The sequence below is a fragment of the Rhinolophus hipposideros genome (genome assembly GCF_964194185.1).
Source record: "Rhinolophus hipposideros genome assembly, chromosome: 1".
Classification (NCBI taxonomy): domain Eukaryota; kingdom Metazoa; phylum Chordata; class Mammalia; order Chiroptera; family Rhinolophidae; genus Rhinolophus; species Rhinolophus hipposideros.
The window spans coordinates 50,461,302-50,486,506 of NC_138047.1; the positions used below are offsets into that span (position 1 = coordinate 50,461,302).

The 25,205-nt window shown below is 33.1% G+C and overlaps 1 protein-coding gene across 1 annotated transcript in view; it reads right to left on the bottom strand.

Moving 5' to 3' along the window:
• Positions 1-24,675, bottom strand: part of LOC308497159 (UDP-glucuronosyltransferase 2A1) — a 56,290-nt gene extending 31,615 nt beyond the window's left edge. Inside the window, exon 1 of the mRNA XM_081047485.1 lies at positions 23,912-24,675. Coding sequence (XP_080903611.1) covers positions 23,912-24,629 — 718 coding nt within the window. The 5' untranslated portion in view covers positions 24,630-24,675. The remainder of the gene's footprint in view (positions 1-23,911) is intronic.
• Positions 24,676-25,205: the final 530 nt, after the last annotated feature.

Consider the following 25,205-nt stretch of genomic DNA (forward strand, 5'->3'; position numbering starts at 1 on the left):
ATTTATTTTTCTAAAAGCAGGGAGCTAAAACTTGAGTTAATCCTAGAACTACAGGGGTCTCTATAAGGTATTTAATGAAATTAGATGGGTGGTCTTTGGAGATAAATAGACTTATGTTCTTATATTGTTTACAAAATGATGTTTGTGATTGGGAGAGTTACTTAATTTTTCTCAGCTTTTATTTCATCATCCATGAAAATGGAGTTAATGATAACATTTTATTAGCATATTGTGAAAAATCATAATAATAATCCTAATATTTAGAAAAATGCTTCAGTGGAGGGTTAAGTCATCATAGATTTTAATACAATACTGAAGATTGTACCATAAGAAGGTAGGTCATCCACAGATTAATTGCTTAGACATCAATATTGAGAAATCGTGTGGTGACATTTCCATATCCCCAAATATAACAGAGTTCATAATACTATTTTGAACAATATTATTCATATTATCATAAGATCAACAAAAATTGACAGACAAGAAAAATATAATGCTTAGTATGGGATTTTAAATTAAGAATGAAGATTAAAAGTTGACTTTTATTTAGTTGGCTGAGTTTAGAAAGATATGGAGTATCTAGAAGAATACACAAAGAAGTAGATTTTAAAAGGTACAATAAATTTGATTTTTTGAAATGAAAATTCTTCTCTCTATGCCATGAGAGTCAGAGTTTGTACTGAGTTAAATGAAACTAGAGAATCTCTGTGGCACTGTAGAAAGAGAAATGTTTTTTGAATCAGAAAGATATATTTTCAAAGAATATACAGAAAATAAGGAGAAACTTAGTTTTCTATGAATAAGAACATGTTTCTTATAGAGTAGTTTAAAAGAAATAAGGTGATTATAACAATAAATGTTGAATACATATAATAGCACCAGATAGTTAGAAGGCATTCAAGATGTGGTGCAAGGAGGATGAGGTTTAGAAAACAACATGTCCATTATAAAACCATGAATGTGGTAAAAGGCATGACTAAAAGCTTCCTAAGAAATGCAGAGTATTTTATGAAGTGAAGAGCGTTAACCCCAAATGAGTCACATTGACGTGTCTTCCAACCCATTAAGCAAGGGGAGGAAAATTGTGAATATAGGCATTGATGGATGCCCACTAATTCTCCCAGCTGGCCATACTGAAGGTATTACACTTTGAGGACTTGTACATGAGGATAAGTGTAGTCACTGTCTCAGGAAGTTTTCAGGGGGTTGAAGAGTGTTGACATGCTAGTAGGCTCATACTGATGCTGGGATTGAAGTATTGGATGAAATAATAATTGAACTCAAAACAAAGATTGGTTGAATTCAATTCCTAATCCAAGATAAGGATACCATTTTCATTTTTTTAAGACTATTTTTAAAGAAATTTGAAGTTCATAGCGCAATTGAGAAGAAGGTAAAGAGATTTCTCAAACAACCCCTGCCTCCATACGTGCATAGTCTGCCCAATTATCAACAACCTGCACCAGAGTGGTACATTTGTTACAACTGATGAACTTACATCGACACATCATAATCAACCAAAGTCCATGGTTTATCTTAGAGCTCATTTTCAGTGTATACATTCTATGAGTTTGGACAAATGTATAATGGTATGAATCCCTCATTATATTATCAGACAGAGTATTTTCTCTGGACAAATAATCTTCTATACTCCATCTATTCATGTATCCTCTCACTTCCAACCCTTGGCAACCACTGATCTTTTTACTGTTTCCATAGTTTTGCTTATTCCAGACTGTCATATAATTGAATAATACTGAATGTAACTTTTTCAGATTGGATTTTTTCACTTAGTAATATGCATTTAAAGTTCCTTCATATGTGTTCATGGTTTGATAGGTCATATTTTTATAACACTAAATAATATTCCATTATCTGAATCTACCACAGTATATGCATCTTGGTTGCTTCCAAGTTTTGGCAATTATGCATAAAGCTACCATAAACATACATGTGAAGATTTACTTGTATGTGTAGACATAGTTTTAAATTTCCTTTGCTAAAGAGTCAGGAGCCTAATTGTTGGGTCCTATGGTAACAGCATGTTTAGTTTTGTAAGGAACTGCCAGGTGTTTTCCAAAGTGACTATACCATTTTGCATTCCTACTAGCAATGTGCGAGAGTTCCCATTGCTCCACATCCTCATCAGGATTTGGTGGTGTCAGTGTTCCAGACTTTGGCCATTCTAGTAGGTATGTAATAGTATCTCATTGTTGTTTTAATTTGCACTTCCCCCATGACAAATGATGTGGAACATCATTTTACATGCTATTTGTCATTTGTATGTCTTCTATTGTAAGGTGTCTGTTATAATTTTGGCCCATATTTTAATCAGGTTCTATGTTTTCTTACTGTTGAGATTTAATAGTTCTTTTTATATTTTAGATAACAGTCATTTATTAGACATGTCTTTTGCAAGTATTATGTCCATTCTGCGGCTTGTCGTCTCATTTTCTTGACATTGTCTTTCACAGGAGATTTTAAATTTAATGAAGTACAGCTTAAAAATTTCTTTCATGGATTATATCCAAGAGGGAAAGACAACATAATTTTACAAAGTTAAAAAAAACAACTGAATTTGTCAGGGTAATAAAGCACCTGCATTTTAAACTGTAGTAATTTTTTTTTTTTTGTAATTGGAGGAAATTCCATTCTAATCTATAAACATCATTCTAATGTTGTGCCATTAAATTAACAATGTCAGTCAAAATATTTTCAAACTTCTGTTTGGAATATTACCTTCATGAAATATAGAGCATGGTCAGGTATCTAATTCCTATTATCTTTACTCAGGGCTAGAAAAATGTGACACATCAGGGATCTAGTATTTCCTTGGATTCCCTATGGTCAAATGTTAATAAAAAGCATGCTGGCCTTCATGTTTTCCATTTTTGATGGTGTCCAGATGGTCTGTACTTTCAGGTTTAATGAACATTTACATTGTCAGTGAAATATATAAGTAGTAAAATTCCTGTGACATTCTGGAGAATTGGCCTGATTCAAAAATCCTAAATTCTAAAAGGAATTACTAATATTTAAATAAAAGAAATTAACACTATTATATAAGATAAACAATCAGTTGTCACTTTTCTTTTTTTCTCTTTTATTTCTCTAAGTATCCAGAACATTGGAAACATTTTATTAAAATGTCAAGCCTGTTGCAGTGTTCAATATTAGTCGATTGCTAAAGCAATACTTCTTTACTGGAGGATTGTTAGATGACATATTTTTTCCCCCTAGTAAAACATCTTTCCTAGAAGGTACTCTTTTGAAAAGTACTTGGGAAGATGTTGGCAAAATAGAAATATTCTATCCATTTGACTTTTCAGAAACATTTTAAAAAGTAATAGTTTTCCTGAAAAGTGAAAAATGATATATGCTGAAAATGCATATATTGATGATATACGCAGTGGACATAAAGTATGCTGTAGCTATAAAAGTGAACCACAGAGGAAGGTACTTATTCCCCCCAAAAAGAGAAGCTTCTGCTTTGCCAAGCAAATAATTTCTATATGCTTATATTCATTATTTGAAGAAATATCTGGGCCTAATATTTATATAGGCCCACTTAGTCTTCAAAATGTGTTGAAGAGAATAAGAGAATAACACTTTTCTGTATAATAAAACTAGTGTTCATGAACTTTGACATGTGAATGAATCAAGGCTGATGTCATAAATGGATCTTCCAAAAGTTATCTGGATCTGGTTATCATAGCTCATGAGAGTTAATTGTTAATATTTAGGAGTTTTTTTCATGCTAACTGTTATATCACCAATAGCATAAAGTTAGTAAAAGTGGGAAAATTTACATGACAGATATTAGTAAATGCTACAAAAGTACTTGGTTTTTCTTTTTATTCTTTCATCACGGAAAGCCAGTTGTTAAATTTTTATGGCATGTCACTGGATACTGAAATGTAGGAAAGAGTACGCATGTGTAAAAAGCAAGATAGAATTCTAGGGAGTAACAAATGGAGTAAATCAAAGCTATGTCTTTTTATTTTCCATTGTTGAATGATAAACTACCCAAAGTCTTAGTGTCTCAAAACAATAACTTCCTATTTAGCTCATAATTTTGCTCACCATTCTGATTTAGGCTAAGCAGAGCTGTCTGGGCTGGTCTAGTTCATGTTCATGTGAATATGGGTCAGCAGGAGAGGAGCTGATCCAAGAGGCCATCATATGTTTTGCAATTGTCTGGCTAACACTTTGTGGGTGAATCTCTTGGAACTGTGAGTCCCTCACCATTCAGCCTGCTAGATAAGTTAGATCACAAAACAAACATTCACAAAGCAGTGAGAATATGCTTCAATTTTTAAGAGACCCCTTGTATTACAAGTTACATTGGCCAAAGCAAGATAAATAGCCAAGACTAGAGTCAGTGTGGGAAATGACTGTACATATGAGTAGATATAAGAAAGCAGAAAAATTCATAATAAAAATAACTTTAAAAAATGTAAAAAGAGTAGATACGATGACACTTAAGAAGCTAGTTCACAGAACTCTAAGAAAATACACTTGACAACTTAGATAATGATGGGTAACATAATATTATCTGTCTGTCTGTCTATCTATCTATCTATCTATCTATCTATCTATCTATCTATCTATCTATCTATCATCTATCTATCTATCAATCATCTATTCTATCTAACGTTAAACAAATTGACATGAGTAGAGAGAGAATACTTCTACATTTCAGGAAGTATAGAAATTGCCAAAGAATCTCCTGCAATAAATTTCTCAGCCCTAGATATTTTAGGAGAAAGAATACCAAAAAGCCCACAGCTAATACACTCAATGGTGAAAGGTTGAAAGTGTTTCCTCTAAGATCAAAACAACACAAGAGTACCCACTCTCACCACTCCTATTCCACATAGTACTGGAATTCCTAGCTGGGGAAATCAGGCAATAAAAGGGAGTAAAAAGTAACCTGAATTAGAAAGGAAGAAGTAAAATTATCTGTTTTCAGATGACATGATCTTATCTGTGGAAAATCATAAAGACTCCACCAAAATACGGTTAGAACTAATAAATGAATTTAATAAAGTTGCAGGATACAAAAAACGAGTTGTATTTCTACTTGTATACACTAAAAATCAAACAGCTGAAAAATAACTTTTTCCCATTTACAGTTGTACCAAAAACAATAAAACATTTGGGAATAAATTTAACCAAGGGAGTGAAAAATCTGTACATAGGAAACTGTAAAACATTGATGAATAAAATTAAAGAAGACACAAATAAATAGAAAGATATTCTGTGTTCATGGATTGTAAGAATTGTTACAATGTTCATCGTACTCAGAACAATTTATATGTACAATGAAATCTTTATAAGATTTGATTTAATTGGCATTGTTACAAAAATAGAAAAACCAATTCTAAAATGTGTATGAAACCACAAAACACCTTGAATAGCCAAAGCAATCCTGAGAAAAAAGATCAAAGCTGAAGGCATTACACTTTCTAATTTCAAATTATATCACAAAGCTATAGTAATCAAAACAGTATGATACTGGCATAAAAACAGACACAGACAAATGGAATAGAATTGAAAGCCCAGAACTAAACCCATGCACATACAGTCAACTAATATCTGATAAGCAAGCCAAGAATACTCAATGGAGAAAAAAGCCTTCAATAAGTGGTCAGACAGAGCAAGACAGATGCAATATGATTTCACTTATATGTGGAATCTAAACAATAATAAACAAAACAGAAACAAAGTCATAGATACAGAGAACTATTTGATGGTTGCCAGATAGGAGAGGGGTTGGAGGACAGGGTGAAAAGGGTGAAGGGATTAAGAAGTACAAATTTCTAGTTACAAAATAGGCAGAGGAATATAAAATAAAGCATAGAGTATATAGTCAATATATGGTAATAAATATGTATAGTGCCAGGTGAGTACTATACTAGTCATGTGGATCACTTCTTAAATTATATAAATGTCTAACCACTATGCTGTACACCTGAAATTAATATAACATAATATTGAATGTCAACTGTCATTGAAAAAAATTTTAAAGGGGGATGAAGGTGACGGAGAATAAGAGGTTCAATTAGCAAAGACATTAATTAGCTGCAGAATCACTGAATAGAGAATAGACCAGAGATTCTTGATGGATCACAAACTGGAGTGGGAATGTAATAATCTTACTTGTACAATTAAAATGATCACCGGATGAATTAAAAAGACCACAAAGAAAAAAATAGAAGTGAATAAGAATGAAGAATGATAATTAAGTAGTAGTTTTAAAAACTGGGGTAATGCTACATATAAACAACATGGTTATAATAAATAAAAAAAAGTGCAAAAGAACACTCCAAGTGTTGGTAAGAATGGAGATCAACTGGAATTCTAGTAAATAGTTGATGGGATTATTAATTGTTACAAATACTTTGGAAACTAGATTTTAATAATACCCACTAAAACTAAGCATGTCCTATGACCTAGCAATTGCAATCTTATGTATATATCCAAGTCTATGGTGCATGTATTTTTATTAAAAAACACGTAAAATAATGTTTATAGCAGTGTTTATCATAAATAACCAAAACCAAGATAGTCTACATGTTCATCAACAGCAAACTGGATAAGCCAAATGTGGTATATTAATTCAATAGAATCTATATAACTATGAGAATGAACAAATTATACCTACATGAAACAACTTGGACAAAAATAAAAACCGTAATGTTAAGTAAAAGAAGCAACATATAAAAGAGTACATAATGTGTGGTTCATTTATATAAAGTTTAAAGTCAGGAAAAATCTATGGTGTTAGAAGTCAAGAAAGTGTTAACCCTTAGATGAGAGTTATAGGGACTACTATGGGTTGTAATAATCTGTTTCTGGATTTGGGTGCTGATTGCATGGGTGAGTTCATGTTATGAAATTTCAATGAGCTGTAAATCTTTGATTTTTGTTTTACTTCAAAAGAAAGATTACACAAAATTTAAGAAAACATCTCAGCACTGACCATAGGAAAGCTGCATGTGACAGGAATTAGAAGACACATGTGACAGAAGATTATCAGAGGGCCAAGTATACTATACACCTGAAACTAATATAATATTGAATGTCAACTGTAATTGAAGAAAAATTTTAAAAAAAGGGGGGGGGGAGAATGGAAGGTTGGGAATGGGGATTAGAATGGGAGTGGGACACAGAAAAACAAACAAAATACTGTGCCCAGAAAGGGAGCCAGAGATCAAATATAAGTAATGTGAGTAATCTAACCTAGGTCTAGGCAAGTGGGATAGAGGGGAAATGTTTAGAGGCTTATTTCTTTTCATGAGCTGGAAAAAGGTAGCCTTAGTTCTAAGAAATCCATCTAATATTTAGCAGCAGGGAAAGAGAGACAAACATGGTACTGACAGGTAAAAGTAGGCTACACTGGCCAAGTGGTGCATCGATTAGTACTGAGCTTTTCACTCTACTCATCTGCAGTGTACTGGGAAAGATGGAGACAGACTGGGAAACCAAAAGACAGGAAAAATGGGGCCATCCAAATGGCCTAACCGGTTTAACTATTTTCACTATAGCGTTCAAGCCCATGCTTTCCTATAGCTGCTGCGAAGGCTAGTCCCAAATCCTACCCATAATGAGAATTATCTACATGTGGCACAGCAGATCTCTCAAGGGTTGGGGTAGAGATCAAGCTCAGTGCAGTTTGAAGGTGACCTGCAGAACTCTTGGCCTGGGCAACATTTGTTAATAGATTCACTCCTGGATGTGAATAGCAACGATTGTTGTATTTCCAAAAATGCCTGTTTCATTAAGTGGTAGAAGCATATTTAAAATTGAACTAATGATCATTTTTATTTGCTTCATCCGTAAGATTTAAGTTTTCACCCCTGATAAATAAAACAGGATATTGCAGTTCAATATTTCTTTGTTACTTACATCTATTTCCTTCAATATAGATATTTGGGTTTTTTTCTTTACCACTGTTAAACATGCTATTTTTCTGGTCTATTTTTTTCCCACAGAACTGAAGAACAGTCATTGAAATGGAAACTCCACAGAAATTTGACACATTATTAAACCTCTTGTGTTCAAAGATAATATCAAGTATAAGATACCTGCCCTATTTCAGTATTAGCTTACAGTTACCAGGTGTCCCTAATACTTTAAAAATGTAATTGCAAACAAAAGACATTTTGGATTATACCATTTCTTCCTGACAATATATTTCAATTTGAAATAAAATATCCAAGATAACTATTTGTTGTTCAGATATGTTTAGTAACATGAGGAGCATAAAGAATTTAAGTAAATAATACACTGAATTTCTCAATATGTGGGATTTCTGAAACAGATTATTATCCTGTGAAAATGAGAAGCTGCAAACATTCAGTTTCATAAAGGCTTTTTCACATATTATATAATTTGTCATGGCTTCCTTTCAGGGGAAGAAAAAGAGATTTAGTACATCGCAGAGGCCATTTATTTTCTGTAGATACTTGACTACTTTCTATGTACAGAACTTCATGGTAGTGTAATCAGGGCTTTGCCACTGCAAAGTTCTTGTATAGTTTTGTGTAAATAACACTCAACATAAGTATAATTCTTTATAATTGACATAGCATATCCACACATCTGGTATCATATGATCCTCCTAAGGAGTACGGTGAAATAATTACCCATTTTCAAAAGCAGCACACACTGTGACTCAGAGTTTTAGTTACTTGCCTGAGATCACACGGTTAGTAGGTGGAACTTGAACTCAGAATCTTTTGTGTTTTTCAAGACACTTCACCATCTTACTTTTTGTAATTCCCTTATTTAAGGCATCTAGACTGTTATTTCATTGAGTACCTGCAATAGTCAGTATGTGGTACGTATATGAGCAGTGAAAATTATTGTTGAACACATTTCAGATATATTAGAAAATAATCATGTGACTAACATCTAAATATATAGCAAAAAGTTTTTGAGGCATAGGAAATTTAGAATTCAGAAATAAAGAAAATATAGTTAAGTTGCATTACAAAGAGTATAAAAACATAGAATTTTACTTTCAAAATTCTAATGATCATATCTTCAAAAGTATATGCAAATTTTAATTACTTTGTATATGTTTTATTTATATGTGTGATATATTTAATATCTTCTCTCTAGACAAATTCTATGAAGAAGTTTAAAAGTTAAGTGATTGAAAATTAGATGAAGAATATTCCAAAATCAAGGAAAGAAAAAATATATATGCAATTCCTACTTGTGAAAAGTAAGATTAATGTCAAGTTATAGTAAGAATATTCCTGCATCTTTGGCTTGCCACAGGTTTTTGCCTTACTCTTATCTATGCTTGAAATGTTTTTCCTTTAGGGAGACTTCACTGCCCTCAGCTTTCACCCTGACTGCCCTCAGGTTTTTGTTCTAATGTCACCCTTTCATTTGAGACCTTCCCTGGCCATCCTATTTAAAAGTGTAACCCTATTCCCAGAACTATCCAGTCTTCTTTACTACATAGCACACATCACAGTCTAACATCCTATATATTTTACATATTTATTTTATTTATTGTCTGTCTCCTCTTACTAGAATGTAAGCTCTATGGGGATAGAGTAGAGATTTTGATCTGTTTTGCTAACTGTTCTATTCTCAGTAACTAGGAAAGCTGTAGATACTGGGTTGGAGATCAATAAATATTTTTTTGCACAAAAAAGCAAAATGGAAGGAAGAGAAGGCAGGGAGGAGGGAAGGAGGGAAGGAAGAAGGAATGAATGAAAAAACATAACTGAAGGAACACAGGGAGAAAGGAAGGAAAGCAAGTGAAAGGAGAGGAGGGACGAACATGAAACCAAAGGGCTTATGACTGATTAAATTTAGCTTTAAATCCTAGTTGTAGAAATCGTATCCCTCTCTCTCTGTATATCCCTCAGAGATCTAGCATTTTCCCCAGATAATCAACAACCACCAAGGCAGCAGAAGACAGTAGCCCAAACCTGACTAACGGTCACACCTTCTGAACCTCTGTAGACTAAAGATAACATCTTGACAAGTTATATTTCAGATCCTGAGCCCTAAGTTGAATGACCCCCCTGGCTGCTTTCCCATGAGACTGGAGAGAAGGACTCTAGAAAAGACCTCAGAACTGTCCTCAAGACCTGAAGAAATGATTCATTACCCTTACCTCAGCTCTGACCAATCAGCTCCCAATACAACCTTGAATCCCTAACCCACGGTGTCTTATGAGTTTGCCTTGTATTTTACAATTCCTAACTTACATACTGTCTGAGAGCCAGGTCTTTGAGGGCTAGCTCACCTGTGTCTCTAGGCTTGGTGCCATTTCCTGAAACAAAAATCAAAACCAAACAAAAAAAACCTCTCTACTTTCTTTGCTGCAAGCTCTTGTTCCTGTCTCCTTTGGCTTTGATGTATGCAGGAAAAACAAACCCCTTCAGTTCGGGAACAAAAGGTATATAAAAAAACAGTATTTTGAATATTGCCTTTGTAAGAAAGTACCATTGATAGCCTCAATTATTAATTCCCGCTGTTAGTCAATACCCTTGTTACTACTAACAGATATGGAGGAAAAAATGAGGAGAAAAAAAAAGAAAAATAAAGGAAAGAAGGCTCATGGAGGTCACTAAGTGGGGTAATATAAATAGCCAACCAGAACTGGCCTTGATAGTTTGCATTATTTTGTTTGATCCTCATAAGGAATCTGCAAGGCCGGGAAACTTGAGGCTTGCCAAAGGATATCAAGCAGAGAGGAGAATGGTCATTGCCAGGAGCTGGAGGTAGGGGGAAATGGAGAGGTGATGGTCAAAGGTTACAAAGTTTTAATTATACAAGATAAATAAATTCTGGAGAGATCTACCACACAGCATAGTGCCTTTAGCTAACAACACTATACTTTATACTTAAATTCGCTAAGAGGGTAGATCTTATGTTAAGCATTCTTAAATATAATAATAATAGCGACAGCAAGAAACTTTGGGAGATGATGAATATGTATATGGCCTGGATGATGGTAATGATTTCATGGATCTATACTTATCGCAAAGTCACTGAATTGTAAACATTAGATATATACAGCTTTTTATGTGTCAATCATATTTTAACAAAGTGCTTTGAAAAAGCAAAAGCAAAAGAAAAACGAAATTGAGTAGGAGACAGTGCTAGCCCAAATGCACAGAGGAGCCTAAGGATGGAGAGATAGTGAGAGGTAGAGGATGGTATAAACTCAGGACTTTTAAAAGTTTTCTCCAGACAAAGAAAAGAATGAAGAACCAAGAAGGGAAAGTAAATCATGTATGACTTCAACATGTTAGGCAAAGTATATTTTGGCAGGGTCATAATTTATCCTAGTAAAGGTACTTCCATTTATATTTGAGCATTGATTTCCATATTGAAAAACTATTACTTAAATAGGCACAAAATTAGTTGCATTAATAGCATACATATTAATACCACCATTCCATTTCTAGGAATTTATACAAAGATAATGATCAAGGACTTGTATGAAGACATAATTTACTTCAGTTTGGCATATGCAGTAGGGTGGGAACATTTTGTGGTATTAACAATAAGAATAAATAAGGTAAAAATATACATATATATAATAAATAAGGTATCTGGAGTCATTAAGAAGATAATATTTTAGACTTACCCAGAACTTTGCTGTAGTACAAATTCCATTCTCCCCAGTAGGATTGAAATATATAGTCTTGCAGAGCATAAGATATGGTATTTTTAACCCTTTCACCAAAGGTCATCTGGTCAGTGAGCTCTGACAAGGCTGCAGGTACATAGGAGGCTGGTGCTGGGATTTTCCCACAGTGTCTCTCTACTGTTGAGGCTGGAGAGAACTTCAATGTGTACATAAATGGAATTCCTAATTTCAGAGCAACCAGGTCCCCACAAATTGTTACGGGGTCAGCTACCAACACATCAAAACCACCTTTCTGAAGTCTTGACATTACCTTGGGGTTGTTTAATGCTCCATCACAGATTTGTATATTAATTCGAAAAAAGGTATCTAGAAGTTTTCCTAGTTCTTTGTAGAAAGTCCAGATTGTGAGAGGAGTTGGTCTGTGGTCCATCCACAGCATTATCATATGTTCAATTAAGGAATCTATATTGCTCTTCTTGAAGGAAACAGGTATCACTTCAAAATTCACAGGAGAATCGGGACTGGAGTTGATGAATAGAGTTGATGATGAAGCCAGTATGGTCACATTGTGATTTCTTTGAATCAACTCATCCAGAATGATCTTGATATTTAACCAATGACTACCATCCGTTGGCCAAATTAGCACGTTCCCACTTAGAACAATTTCAGTCAGAGTCAAATTAAAAACCAGCAAATGGACAAACTTCTTAGGCATGATGATATCCATTATGGAAACTATTCTACTGTAGCTCTTTTCAGATGAAAAGAAACTTTTAAAGTATAATTAGGTAGGTTTTTTTTTCAAATAAAATAATATTTAATGTAATGGCTACACTCACTCATAGGTCAATTGATCTATAGATTAAAAGGAAAACAATATAATTAAAATTCGTATGTGCATTAATATGATTATTTCAACAACAAAAATGGAATATGATCAGTCCTATTTTAAAGAAAAAGAAGCAAGCAGGTCATTAACCTGACATCTGTGTACTCTATGATGATAACTATGATTTACAAAATATGTCTTCAATTTGACATATCTTTCCAAAATTAAGTTAAACGAAAAATAATGGTTCTTACTGCTAAAGCCGCTTTGCCAAAACTCATAATACCCTCAGGTTGTATGCCTTTATTACAAGGCATTTTTACATGCATTGCCTGATTATTTTTACAATCTTATGTGGCAGAAGTTATATACTCCATTTGATGAATAATGAAACTAACGTTGAGTTGTACACTCAAAAACATATGACAAGATAGTAGAATTCGGATTATAATCATAACATCATTTGACTTGTTGCTGGATTTCTACAATATTACACCTTAACTTTATACATTTTAGGAATTTTGGCAATGCACAATGACCAGCATGATTATCATTTCCCAGGGTGCATATTTAGAAAAACAATTTGAAACGAGCTTCACTTAGAGGACAATTTGCTCAAACACTTTAAGATGGTTTTAGATTAATTGAATTATAGAGTAAATTACTACATATTTGATAGAGGATAATTTTCTTCTCTGGTAAAGCCAATTGATTATTGTCTTCCTGAGGTAGGGAATTTTTCATTTTCCTCCATATGACATCTTCATACACAAACAAAGGAGATATGGCATGGATACCAAGGAACCATATGCTTTTTCACTCAGAACTGTGTAGTAAGTAGATTAAATTAGGTGTACTAGAGTTCAATAGCCCCAGATTCAAAACACTCCTTTTATAAGCTCTGTGACCCTAAACACTCTAATCTTTGGTTTTGTCATGTATAGATGAGAGATACTCATACTACTTTGTTATATGACCTTGTGGATTAACAAGAATGTCTGCAAAGCATCTTTGCAAAGTGCGTAGTTCACAGCAAGAGTTTAGTAACATTAGCAGTTTAATAAATTTGCCTCAAGATTGGTGAATAAATCCGCGGGCTAACTACAGATTGTCTGCATACACATGGATATAATATCTATCATTTGAGATTCTTAGTGCATGACAAACTGAACAACGGCAGCCATATAATAATGTTATTTTAAAAGTTGAAATCATTAGAGGCTACCATTAAAAAGAGAAAATAAGAACAAATAAAATGATTAGAGGGATGGAAATCAGGAATTGAGAATAGAAATAAAATGGTAGGTTTTTCTTCAGTCAATTGCCTTTGAATTGTGTAATTTCAAGCCCTTGAGTAACAAAAGGACCAGGAAGGCAGAAAAAGGGAAGAGGGGAGAGAGAAACAATGCTTTTAGAATTATTGTATTTGTGTCCTTTCAAGAGTTAGCCTTAATTTGGATGTAGAGGCAGTGCCTTTAAATTTAATTAGATTTTGAAACAAAAGAACAAAAGAAGAGTGTGAAAAATCTTTATGGTCATTAAAATAGGCCTAGTGAAAATAATTTGAAATATCTTCATAAAGAAATCGGTTGCTGTCATGACCTTCCACTAATAAGGGTACAAAAACAACAAAGCATAACTGAAAGTTTATCTATAAAATACTTAGCTTTGTCTAATTATTGAGTAAAATATAATAATTAATTAGGGATTTCTGACTAGCAATAGCTATAATATCCCTTAAAAGCTTATTGAAATATATCCCAGAATCAAATAGATGTCAGCAACCCTAAATTACCCTGAATAATAAAATAAAATAAAATAAAAATAAAAAATTGAAGAGTTCAAGGAATCAATTTGCCACTGAGTGGTCTCTTCAGGACAATAATACAATTATCTAAATTAGTGAAGAACAATAGAGATAATATAATTATATTAATAACTGAAATACATATTTTTTGTTTTCAAATTATTCTTGGATATTAAAGTGTTTAATCTCATTGGTGTCTGTTACATTTATTCACTGGTTTCTTGTATGCCTGAAATATTTCATTATTGCAAATTCAAAAACTATAAAAAGATGGAAAATAAATTATGTTTGGGGATTTATGTAGGTACAACCTTAGATTTAAATTTCCATCAACAGAAAAAATAATAACTCTTACCAAATATACTTAATTTCATGACAAAAATGAAGTTCAGTAATTTAAAATTCTAATGTATTTGTTTGTTTTATGAGTTCACTAATAGATATTCTAAATAAGGGTTGAATAAACAGGATAGTGGGATTGTCATTCTGCAGACATCCTGGGTCTAGCTTGTGCAACTCCACTATTTCACATGTAAGATAACAGATCAAGAGAGGTTTGAATAATCTCAAAGTCACAATGCTAGTGCCAGTGACCCAAGATAGGCCATCTCAAATATCCCACAATGGCATACTGATTACTTTGAATTAAAATTACTTGACAAGCAGCCAGTGTTAGAAGTGTATCTTGATCCTCCTTTGTATTTTTAAATGCAGGACGCAAATCCCTCCTGTGAAAGGTGTCCTTTCTACACCTGGAAGACACGCCTTGTTGCTAGAGGTAAACAACTCAGAGTTGAAAAGTTGGTTCTTTCTGGTGTATTCTACTTTTTAAATCCAATAGTTACGATACATTTTATAATAGTAAAAATGAGAAAACATTATATTTCATAATTGTGAATAATTTTGTTTGAATATGTGACTATTTAATAACTGACATCTTAAACACAACTAAAGAGCCTAGAAAATAATTTTAAAAACATGTGCCTTTGAAACATCAATATATGAGTACCATGAGTTAAAAATAGATTAGTCATAGAAAATTTGCACTAATTAGAATATTGTCCTTGTACTTTGAATCAAGTTCTCATTTTTATTTCAATCCGTTTACTTCAAAAGGGTAACAAAACAGATATAAAGTTCTCAGAATCATATTTAATAAGATTTTTGTATGTAATAATTGCTGAAGAATGTCTAGTTCATCTGTATAAAGTTAAATTAGAATAAAGTTTTTTAAAACGTGTAACGCTATTAACTTGAATTAGTAATCCTTAAAACAACATTTGTGCATGGAAGTTCTTCCTTATATATTTTTTATCCCCAAAGACATGCCCTGGCTTGAAGGTCTCTTTTTCCTGTGTGCTCCCTGAACATTGCACAGGATGGGTAGGATATAATTGTGCTGATTCATTTCTCATTGTCTCTCAGATTGGAAGCAGTGCCAGTTGCCACAAAAGCCTAGGAACCAGCCTTCACACTGTCTCAGGAACATGAGTAATCAAATCCTGAGTAACTTCAAGTTTTAGCCTTGCATTGGTGCTTCAATTTTGAGTTTCTTGATGGCATTTAGTTAATTCTTTAGAAAGCTTAAATTTAGACAAATTTTTTCCTCTTTGTTTTGTTGTATATGAACTGAGTATCTTTCTAGAGCTTTCTTTTTAGCCCTGGGTGTGGCATCAAATGATTCATCACTTTCTGGATTGTAATCTCAGGCAAGTTACTCAGCCTCCTCATTACAAAATAAGGAAGAATGATGGTGCCTATTTCCTATAGCTGTGAGGACTGAATGAAACAATATATGCTAATTATTTAGGATAGCATCTGTACTCAATAAATGTTAGCAATATATGATATTGTAGGGAGAAAATCTTACTTTAAAAATGACCAGTTTAACCAGATTGCATCACCTCCTCTCTTTTACTCCTCCGACAATGGCCCATTGTGGGGAAGCAGTTTACCACTGTAAAATATGCCTTTTGAGATATTGATTATTTTAAGCTGGCTGTTTTTAAGAAATGGAAACTCAAAGGAAAAAACTTTGATCTCACCTCTAACTGCTTAAAAGAATTAAAATAGAAGACCTGTTTCAAGTAGGGAGCTATCATCACAGAAAAGTATAGTTTAATACGAACTAATGTGTGGTCGACAGGGAGGCACCTGGCAAGGCCCATTTGATCTAAGTGCTCTCTGTGTCTCATTGTTAAAGATGACTCGGCAAACATTAATTTACCAAACACTTTTCTGTCTCCATGTGAATTACCTTCTTGCCCTTTGAAGTCCCAAACCACACTAACCCCACTTCTCCTTAGCTAAAGATGGCATATAAGCCAGATCTGTCCTAGCTCTCCTATTGTATGGAACCCATGTATGTACATACATAATAAATTTGGTTGTTTTCTCCTGTTAATCTGCCTCATGTTAATATGATTATTAGTTCAACCAGAAGAACTTAGAAGGATAGGAGGAAAATTTATTTTTCTGCACCCACAGTGCAGATGGTCCCAAACACTGCAATTTCCTTTTCAAGCACCAGTCATGCTCAGTCTCCAGTCATGTCACAAATGATCTATTTCTAACAATGTATTTAGTACTAAAGTTCACAAATGACATATTTTAAGAAATACACAAATATTGTAAAAAATATATCTATCTATCTCTATATCATCTATATCTAGGTATGTATATAAACAGAGCCACTTTAAAGTAGAGTCAGAGCTGCCATCCCAAAGGAACTGTCTTGCACAATACATGTTTCAGACCTTTGGGATGTTAAAACAGGGCAAAATAACCTTTGGACTGGGCCTAAAAAACATTGTGTTCCAAAGAACTGTTTGCAAGAAAGCACTGAACTGAAAATTAAAAACATTGCTTAGAAGATTGTCCCTATGTTAGCTTATCTGCACCAACAGAAATGTCTTCCTTCTAAAATAAAACAGAAAATTAAAAATAATACTAAAAAAAGATAATAAAAAACAAAAATTAAACAAAAGAAAGTAAACAAACAAACAAACAAAAACACCAAAAAAATGCCTTCCTTCTACTAATGTAATTGTTCCCGTTCCCTTTCTCATAAATACCCCTTGCCTTTGTCTTCTAATTGGAACACTACTTGGCTTGGGTTTCTGTCTGAATCAGTGCTTGCCAAATAGCTATTCATTTTCACAAATAATGGTAAATGCTTGTTGCCTCTCACTTTGGCCTTTTATTTTTAGGTGAACAATATAAAACTCAAGATTATACTCATAAAAATTATAACCTCCATTCTCTTTCATTGAATGGGAGCAAAAAAGTGTGATAGCCTTCTCTGGGAACTGTGCATGTCCCACAACAAATTCCACCTTGGATGACATGCTATGGCTGTCACATGGCTTATGAGTCATTGTGGAAAGGAAATGCTACCAGCAGTGATTTGAAAGGTTCTAACAAAAGAACATTAAATTAAATTTAAAAGTGGAAGGAAGAAAAGAAGGATGGAATGAAGGAAGGAAGGAAGGAAGGAAGGAGGGAAGCAAAGGAAAGACTAGGAAGAAAGGAAGAAAAAAAACATATCCAAGCCAAAATATATTACTCTTCAGGGAAAAGACTCCAATACATATTTTCCTCCTTTAAAATGTCTACTGTAAATCAAGCACTATGGAGATATACACACTCAAATTTGTTTCATTTCTATCGTTTTATTTTACATTAATTACCTGTGTTCTGTGAGTACCTAGTTCATGGGAAGATCTAAATATTATGGTCATAATCTTTCTTTTTTTGAAGACCTGTTGTCTTTTGCTATTTAATTTAATATATTTGCAAGATAGTCTATTGTTATTATAGATGGCATTATTTCTTAGGAATTATTCACCTAATTATTTATAATAATACTTTATATTTATATACATCTAATATATAAAGATTACTCACAAAAAAGAACCTGTTTGTTTTCAGTGGCCAAAGAGTAAAACTTGGTAGCAATAGGTAATGTTTATGGATTACAAATATTTTTAGTGGCATTAAAATGCTACATTATTCTTTCCTTAAATGTTTCCCCAATTTGGGTGGCTTTTTTTGTTTCTAATATGAACATAAAAATAAACTTTACCAGATTCAAAGTGAAACAAATATATTTGAAATCCGCAGAAGACTTTTCTTTCTTTTAGTTAAAGAGAAGCTCTCTGCGGACCAGAAAACTATCCTCAGACAAATCACCTCAGGCAACAGTCACTATGAGACTTGTGCCTATAGGAATAGCAAGTTCCCTAGTTATAACATAGCCCAATTAAACACCATTCAGCAAACTGAAATAGGTGACAAATAGAACAGCAGATTTCAAAAGCAAAATACATTGAAAGGAAGAAGAAAGCACCCAAGAAAGTTTAAACCTAAAATATTCTAAATAATTTTTGGATTTGTACCTGAAATTTTAAAAGGAGAAACAAATTTTCTAGAGGCTTTGGTGTCAGAAAGACTTCAGTTAGAAAACCATTTTCTCAAACTAGTAGCTATATGATTTTATTTTAACATGCTTCATATTTCTAAGCTTCAGTATTCTCCTTTGTGATAGTAGTTTTTCCTTTACAAATTGATTGCAAGGATTAAGAGATAATATATGAGAAGCACTTTTCACAGTGTCTAGTCATAGGAGATTAGCAAATGTTAACTGCTATTACTATAATGATATCCATGAGTTTGAACAAAATACTCATGGCCTGAAATTAAAAAAAAAAAGAAAAAGAAAAAGGATTTTGACAATATAATATCCAATTTCTAGCAATTAACAAAGATTAAGGACTCACTCTGAGATTCTTATTGCATTGCACTGTAGAAAAGTAATCTTACAGAAAGCTGTACTATTTATTTACTCAGGTGTGACAATTTGAGACCTGAGTGTATATGGATTTATTGCAATGACTTTGATTAAAGCATTGAAGCTAAAGATAAAGATAAATTCAAATTACAAACTGGAAATAAGTAATTTTTACAAGTCAGTTCCATTTGTCATTCTCATTTATCACATGTACAAAGATTTAAACACAAAATAAATTACTCTGTCACGTAACTACTTTCACTTCTTACCTGGTCTCCTGAATGTGAGTGTACATGTCCCTGGACATCAGTAAGAATATCATGTTTTAGTAAAGCAAACTTAAATAGTCATTCTAAGTTAGAAGAGTATAATTCGGTTAGAAACATGATATTATCAAAATCAGACGGTAAGAGCATTTTTAGAAATCTTCATTACATTCCCATGAACAAATTGTTAAGAAATATTAGTCTCCTGTATTAAGACTGAAAGAATAGTGTGGTTTTTATTACAAGCATTAATTTACAAGCAAAATACAATGGATGTGTGATTTGAACTGCCAGCATAGGGAAGTTTTATCTGGGGGTAATCTCACCAATATGAATAAGGAGAATTGTAATCATAATAATTATTATTCCAAGGTTGAGAAGATGTAGTTGATAAAGACATAAATGATGAGAGACATATATTGTGAACAAGGAATCCTCCATGTTCATTCCTCTATTCCAAGAACTGGGATGCTGCGCATATTCAGATGTCACTGTTAGTTTACAGTATGCATGAGGAGATGAGACAGTTTTTGCCGATATTAATAGCTTTATTGCCAGATAAAATGGCCATCACTTCATCTTCTATTTTTCATTTTTAAGATCCACTTTTAGCCCTACGATGTTGACTATTTACTTCTATCATTATAGGATAGTTTATATTCATCATAGTAGCTATGCTTATTCTATCCAGATGACAGAATAAATAGGTCTTTGTTTACATCCCAAGAGATAAACATCTATTTTTTTAAAAATTTGGAGAATGTTTAACATACTCAGAGAAGATGATGTGGCAATTGTAACTAACACCTTTCTTAACACTCCTCACCAATAAACCCACCCATAAATTGTCAATTAATTTATGAAAAAGCAGCCAAGAATATACAATGGGAAAAAGAAATCTCTTCAATAAATGGTGTTGGGAAAACTGGCCAAACACACGCAAAAGAATAAAACTTGAATATTATCTTACACCATACAAAAATTAAAATGGATTGAACACTTGATCATAAGATTTGAACCCATAAAATTCCTCAAAGAAAACATAAGGCAATAAGCTCCTTGACATGGACCTTAGTGATGATTTTTTTGATTTAAACCCAAAGCAAAGACCACAAAGGCAAATATAAACAGTGGGACTACATCAAATGAAAAAAGCATCTGTACAACAAAGGAAATAATGAACAAAGGGGAAGGCAACCTACCAAAGAGTGAATGTATTTACCAATCATATCTGTGACAAGGTGTTAATATGCAAAACATAAAAATTCATACAACTCAATAGCAAAAAAAATATCTGATTAAAAAATGGGCATAGGATCTGAACCAATACTTCTCCAAAGAAGACGTACAAATGGCCAACAGGTGCATAAAAGATATACGACATCATTAATCATCAGGGAAATGCAAATCAAAACCACAATGAGATATCACTTTGCACCTGTTAGAATGGCAATTATCAAAAAGATAATAGACAACAAGGATGTGGGAATGTAAACTGGTACAGCTACTTTGGAAAACAGTATAGTCATGCACCACTTAACAATGGGGACATGTTCTGAGAAATGCATTGTTAGGCAATCTCATCATTGTGTGAATATGAGAATGCACTTACATAAACCTAGGTGGTAGAGCCTACTACAAACCTAACTATATGCTACAGCCTATTGCTCCTAGGCTACAAGCCTGTACACGTTACTGTACTGAATACTGTGGACAATTATTAACAAAATGGTAAGTGTGTGTGTGTAAACATGTAAACATAGAAAAGGCACAGTGAAAACAGTATAAAAAATTAAAAATGGTACCTGGTATTGGGCACTTACAATGAATGCAGCTTGCAGGACTGGAAGTTGTTCTGAGTGAGTCAGTGAGTGAGTGATTAGTGAGTGTGAAGGCCTAGGTCATTACAGTACACTATTGTAGATTGTTAAACACTGCACTTCAGCTATTCTAAGTTTATAAAACAACATGTGATTGAATCAATTACAAGAGAAAATGATGCAATCCAGAGACGCAGTGAACATGAGACATCTGAGGCTATTGCTGGTGTTTTACAGCAAACTTTTTAAGTAAGTAGAGTACACTCTAAAATAATGATTAAAAGTATAGTATAGTAAATACATAAACCAGTATCATAGTTGATTATTATCAAGTATCATGTACTGTACATAATTGTATGTACCATACTTTTATATAACTGTCAGCACAGTAGGTTTGTGTTTATCAGCATCACCACAAACAGGCGAGTAATGCATTGTGATACAATGTTACAACATCTGTTGTCATTAGGTGATAGGAATTTTTCAGCTCCATAATAGTTTTATGGGATCACCCTCATTTAGTGGTCCATTGTTGACTGAAACGTCATTATGCAGTGCAAGATTTTATAGAGATTACCGAAAAAATTAAAAATAAACTATTAGGTTGGTGCAAAAGTAATTGCGGTTTAGAAGGTTAAAAATATTACAAAAAGCACAATAACTTTTGCACCAACTTAATACCATATGATTCATCAATTCCAATTCTGGAAAAAAGAAAATCTCTATTTCAAAGAAATATCTGGACCACCATGTTCATAGCAGTATTATTTACAATAGCCAAGATATGGAAATAACCTGTCCATAGATGGAGGAATAGATAATGAAAATGTGACATATACAATAATATATATTGATATAGTATGTATATATAATTATAATGGAACATCATTCAGCCATAAAAAGAAGGAAACCCTGTCATTTGTGACAACATGGATGGAACTTGAGGGTGCTGTGCTAAGTGAAATAAGTCATACAAATACCATGTGATCTTACTTATATGTGGAATCTTAAAAAAACAAAACAAAAACTATAAAAACAAAAATCTCAAACTCGTAGATACAGAGAACAGATTGGTATTTGACAGGTGGGAGTAGGAAATAGGCAAAATGGGTAAAGGGGGTCAAAAGGTACAAACGTCCAGTTATAAAATAAGTCATGGGGATGTAAAGTACAGCATGGTGACTATAGTTAATAACAATATTGTATATTTGAAAGTTGCTAAGAGAGTAGATTTTTTAAAAGTTCTCATCACAAGGAAAAAATAACTAGACTTATTGTAGTGATCATTTTGCATATATCGAATCACTGTCTTATACACCTGAAACTAATGTTATAAGTCAATCATATATCAATTAAAAAAGAAATAATTTAATCTCTTTCTCACCCCTTATAACACTCACCAATTAGTCATCGGCTTTTATTTTACCTGATAAACAACTAACACTTGTCTATCTTCCAGAAACTATTCTAAAACCTTTTTATATGTTAATTAATTTAGTCCTTTCAGTATCCTTGTTAGAGATGGGATTAATAAGTGTAGATCCAAAGAAACTGGATTACTTCTTCATGGTCACACAGGTAAGCAGAAATTGTCTATCAAGAGCCTGCTCTCCTGATTGTGTTACAATGTATTCTCATCTGCTTTATGTTTTTAGTTCATAAGCTACTTCAGCAGTACATGCTTTTACCACATCTTTCCTGGAATGATGCAGTAGCATACAGCCTGACATTTCTCCATTCTAGGTCCACATTTGTCCGTGTGTTTTATATAAGATACAATCTAGTCATAATACATTCCTTTAAACTGTTCCCAGTTGTTTATTAGATAAAAGCCAAATGCTTAGCATGACATACAGGATGTTTTAAAAATATTTATTGAATTAATTCATCCTTGCATTCCTGACATCTCCAGCATTCTTTTCCATGCCTCCCCACTTTACACTTTGACCTTCATATGTGCTGAATTATCAGCAATACCCAACACCACGTGTTATTTCTAGACTCCACAACATTGGGCATACTGTTTCTTTCTCCACACCAGTTTTGCCAGAAAATTCACACTTATGTTTAAAAATTTCCTTGTGCATCACTTCGATTCTGAAGTTTATCAGGATACCTTTCTCTCTTGTCACATACTGCCTACCTTCTTTATAATATCTCTGTTCCTTGTACATATTTTTATTATCTACATCATTCATATTGTAAATATTCCGTTTCATGTCTAACTTCTCTGTTTGACTGTGAAATCCTTGAAGCCAGGAACTTCATCTCAGTCTTTGTTGTACCCACTCTATCCAGGGAAGTGCCTAGTAAACAACAGGAAATCTATGAGCAGTGATCAGAGATGATCCATATACATGTTTTTAACATGTTTTTAAACACACACACACATTTGTCAGTATTAATAACGGATTTGTAGAAAGCTTAATCTCTTTCAGCTTTCCACACACACGCCTGAAGTTTCTAGGCAATTTGTATTTTCAATGCAATATGTATATGAGAATCCAGTCCTAATTTTTAATTAAGGTATTTGTAACTATATCTTATGTGTTATAAACTTGGTTGGTATCCTCAAATCCATAAAATTAGAAAAACACACTATAGTTTCAAAGCATATTGTCTTTTATGTTCTTTCCTGCTATCAAATGATAGCAATAGATAGTAATCTATATGTAGAATTGAAAAAGAATAGGCATAGGGAAATAAAGAAGAGGTGATATAAATCTCTGTTTGTTCAAATTCAAATAATACAAAAAATATATACTACATACCCAAAGCTTTACTATAGTAGGAATCCCATGATTTCCAAAGAGTATTAAAGATGTAGTCCTGTAGGTGGTAGGAGATGAAATTTCTTATTCTATCAGTAAAAGACATATGGTCGGTGAGTTCTGATAAAATAGCAGGAACATAGGAAGGAGGGTATGGTACCTTCCCACAGTGTTTTTCCACTGTTGATGCTGGAGAAAACCTCAAGGAGTATATAAATGGAATTCCCAGTTTTAAAGCAACTATATCACCACAAGGAAATACTGGATCTGATACCAGAACCTCAAATTTGCTTTTGTTCAGCTTTTCCATCAGGTTTTGGCTTTTGAGGACACCATCACAGATTTCTCTAGATACCATGTGGAAGTCCTTGATGACTTTGGTGATCTCCTGATAGAATCTCCAAATGGTTGAAGGAGATGGTCTATTTTCCATCCAGGTCAAAACAAAGTTCTTGATTACTCCTTCTATTCTTTCTTTGCCAAAGGGCACCTTGTATATTTCAAATGTCAGAGATGAGTTATAGGTGGGTGTGATGAAAAGTGCACCAGAAGCAACTAGGACAGTCACATTATGCTCGTTTTTAATCAACTCATCTATAATTATCTTAATATTTAGCCAATGACTACCTTCCATTGGCCAAATCAGAATGTTCCCACCAAGAGTGTTTCCTAGGAGACTTATCTGAAGAGACAACAGCAGAATGTTCTTTATTAACATGACGTAGCTTGATGTAGAAGATTTGAGGAGATGAGACAAATGAATTTCTCTGCTTTTCAAGCAAAAAAGAAAGATAAATTATTTTTTAGTTTGGATTCAAACCAACAATACCGTTATGAGCTTCTCTTTATGACATGATATTTGACATAGTAGCTCCATATTTTATGGTAATTACAGGTTTAAGAGTAACATATGTTGTACTTCTCAACCTGTTGCTTTAGCTTTGGTTATGATTCTTTTTTTTGAACTTAATCCTTCAATCCTATCTCTGCATCTCATAATTCTTAAATTCTTACTATTAGATTGCTTGAAATAACTGTATTTCTGAACTCTCAGGCCTGGGTACAGAAAACTCAGATAGGACCAGAGATATAGAGATCTAACTCTGTCGGTTTTCCAGTACTAAATACATTTTATGTAATGTCATTAGCAGCAATTAAACAGTATAGTAGTTACTAGTTTCCGATAGATAAGATTATTACAAAGAGAATACTTAAAATGTGAAGAACAAACATAGTAAGTATAACATTTACTACTACTTTAATAATATGTTTGGGACAATATTTTATCTTAATG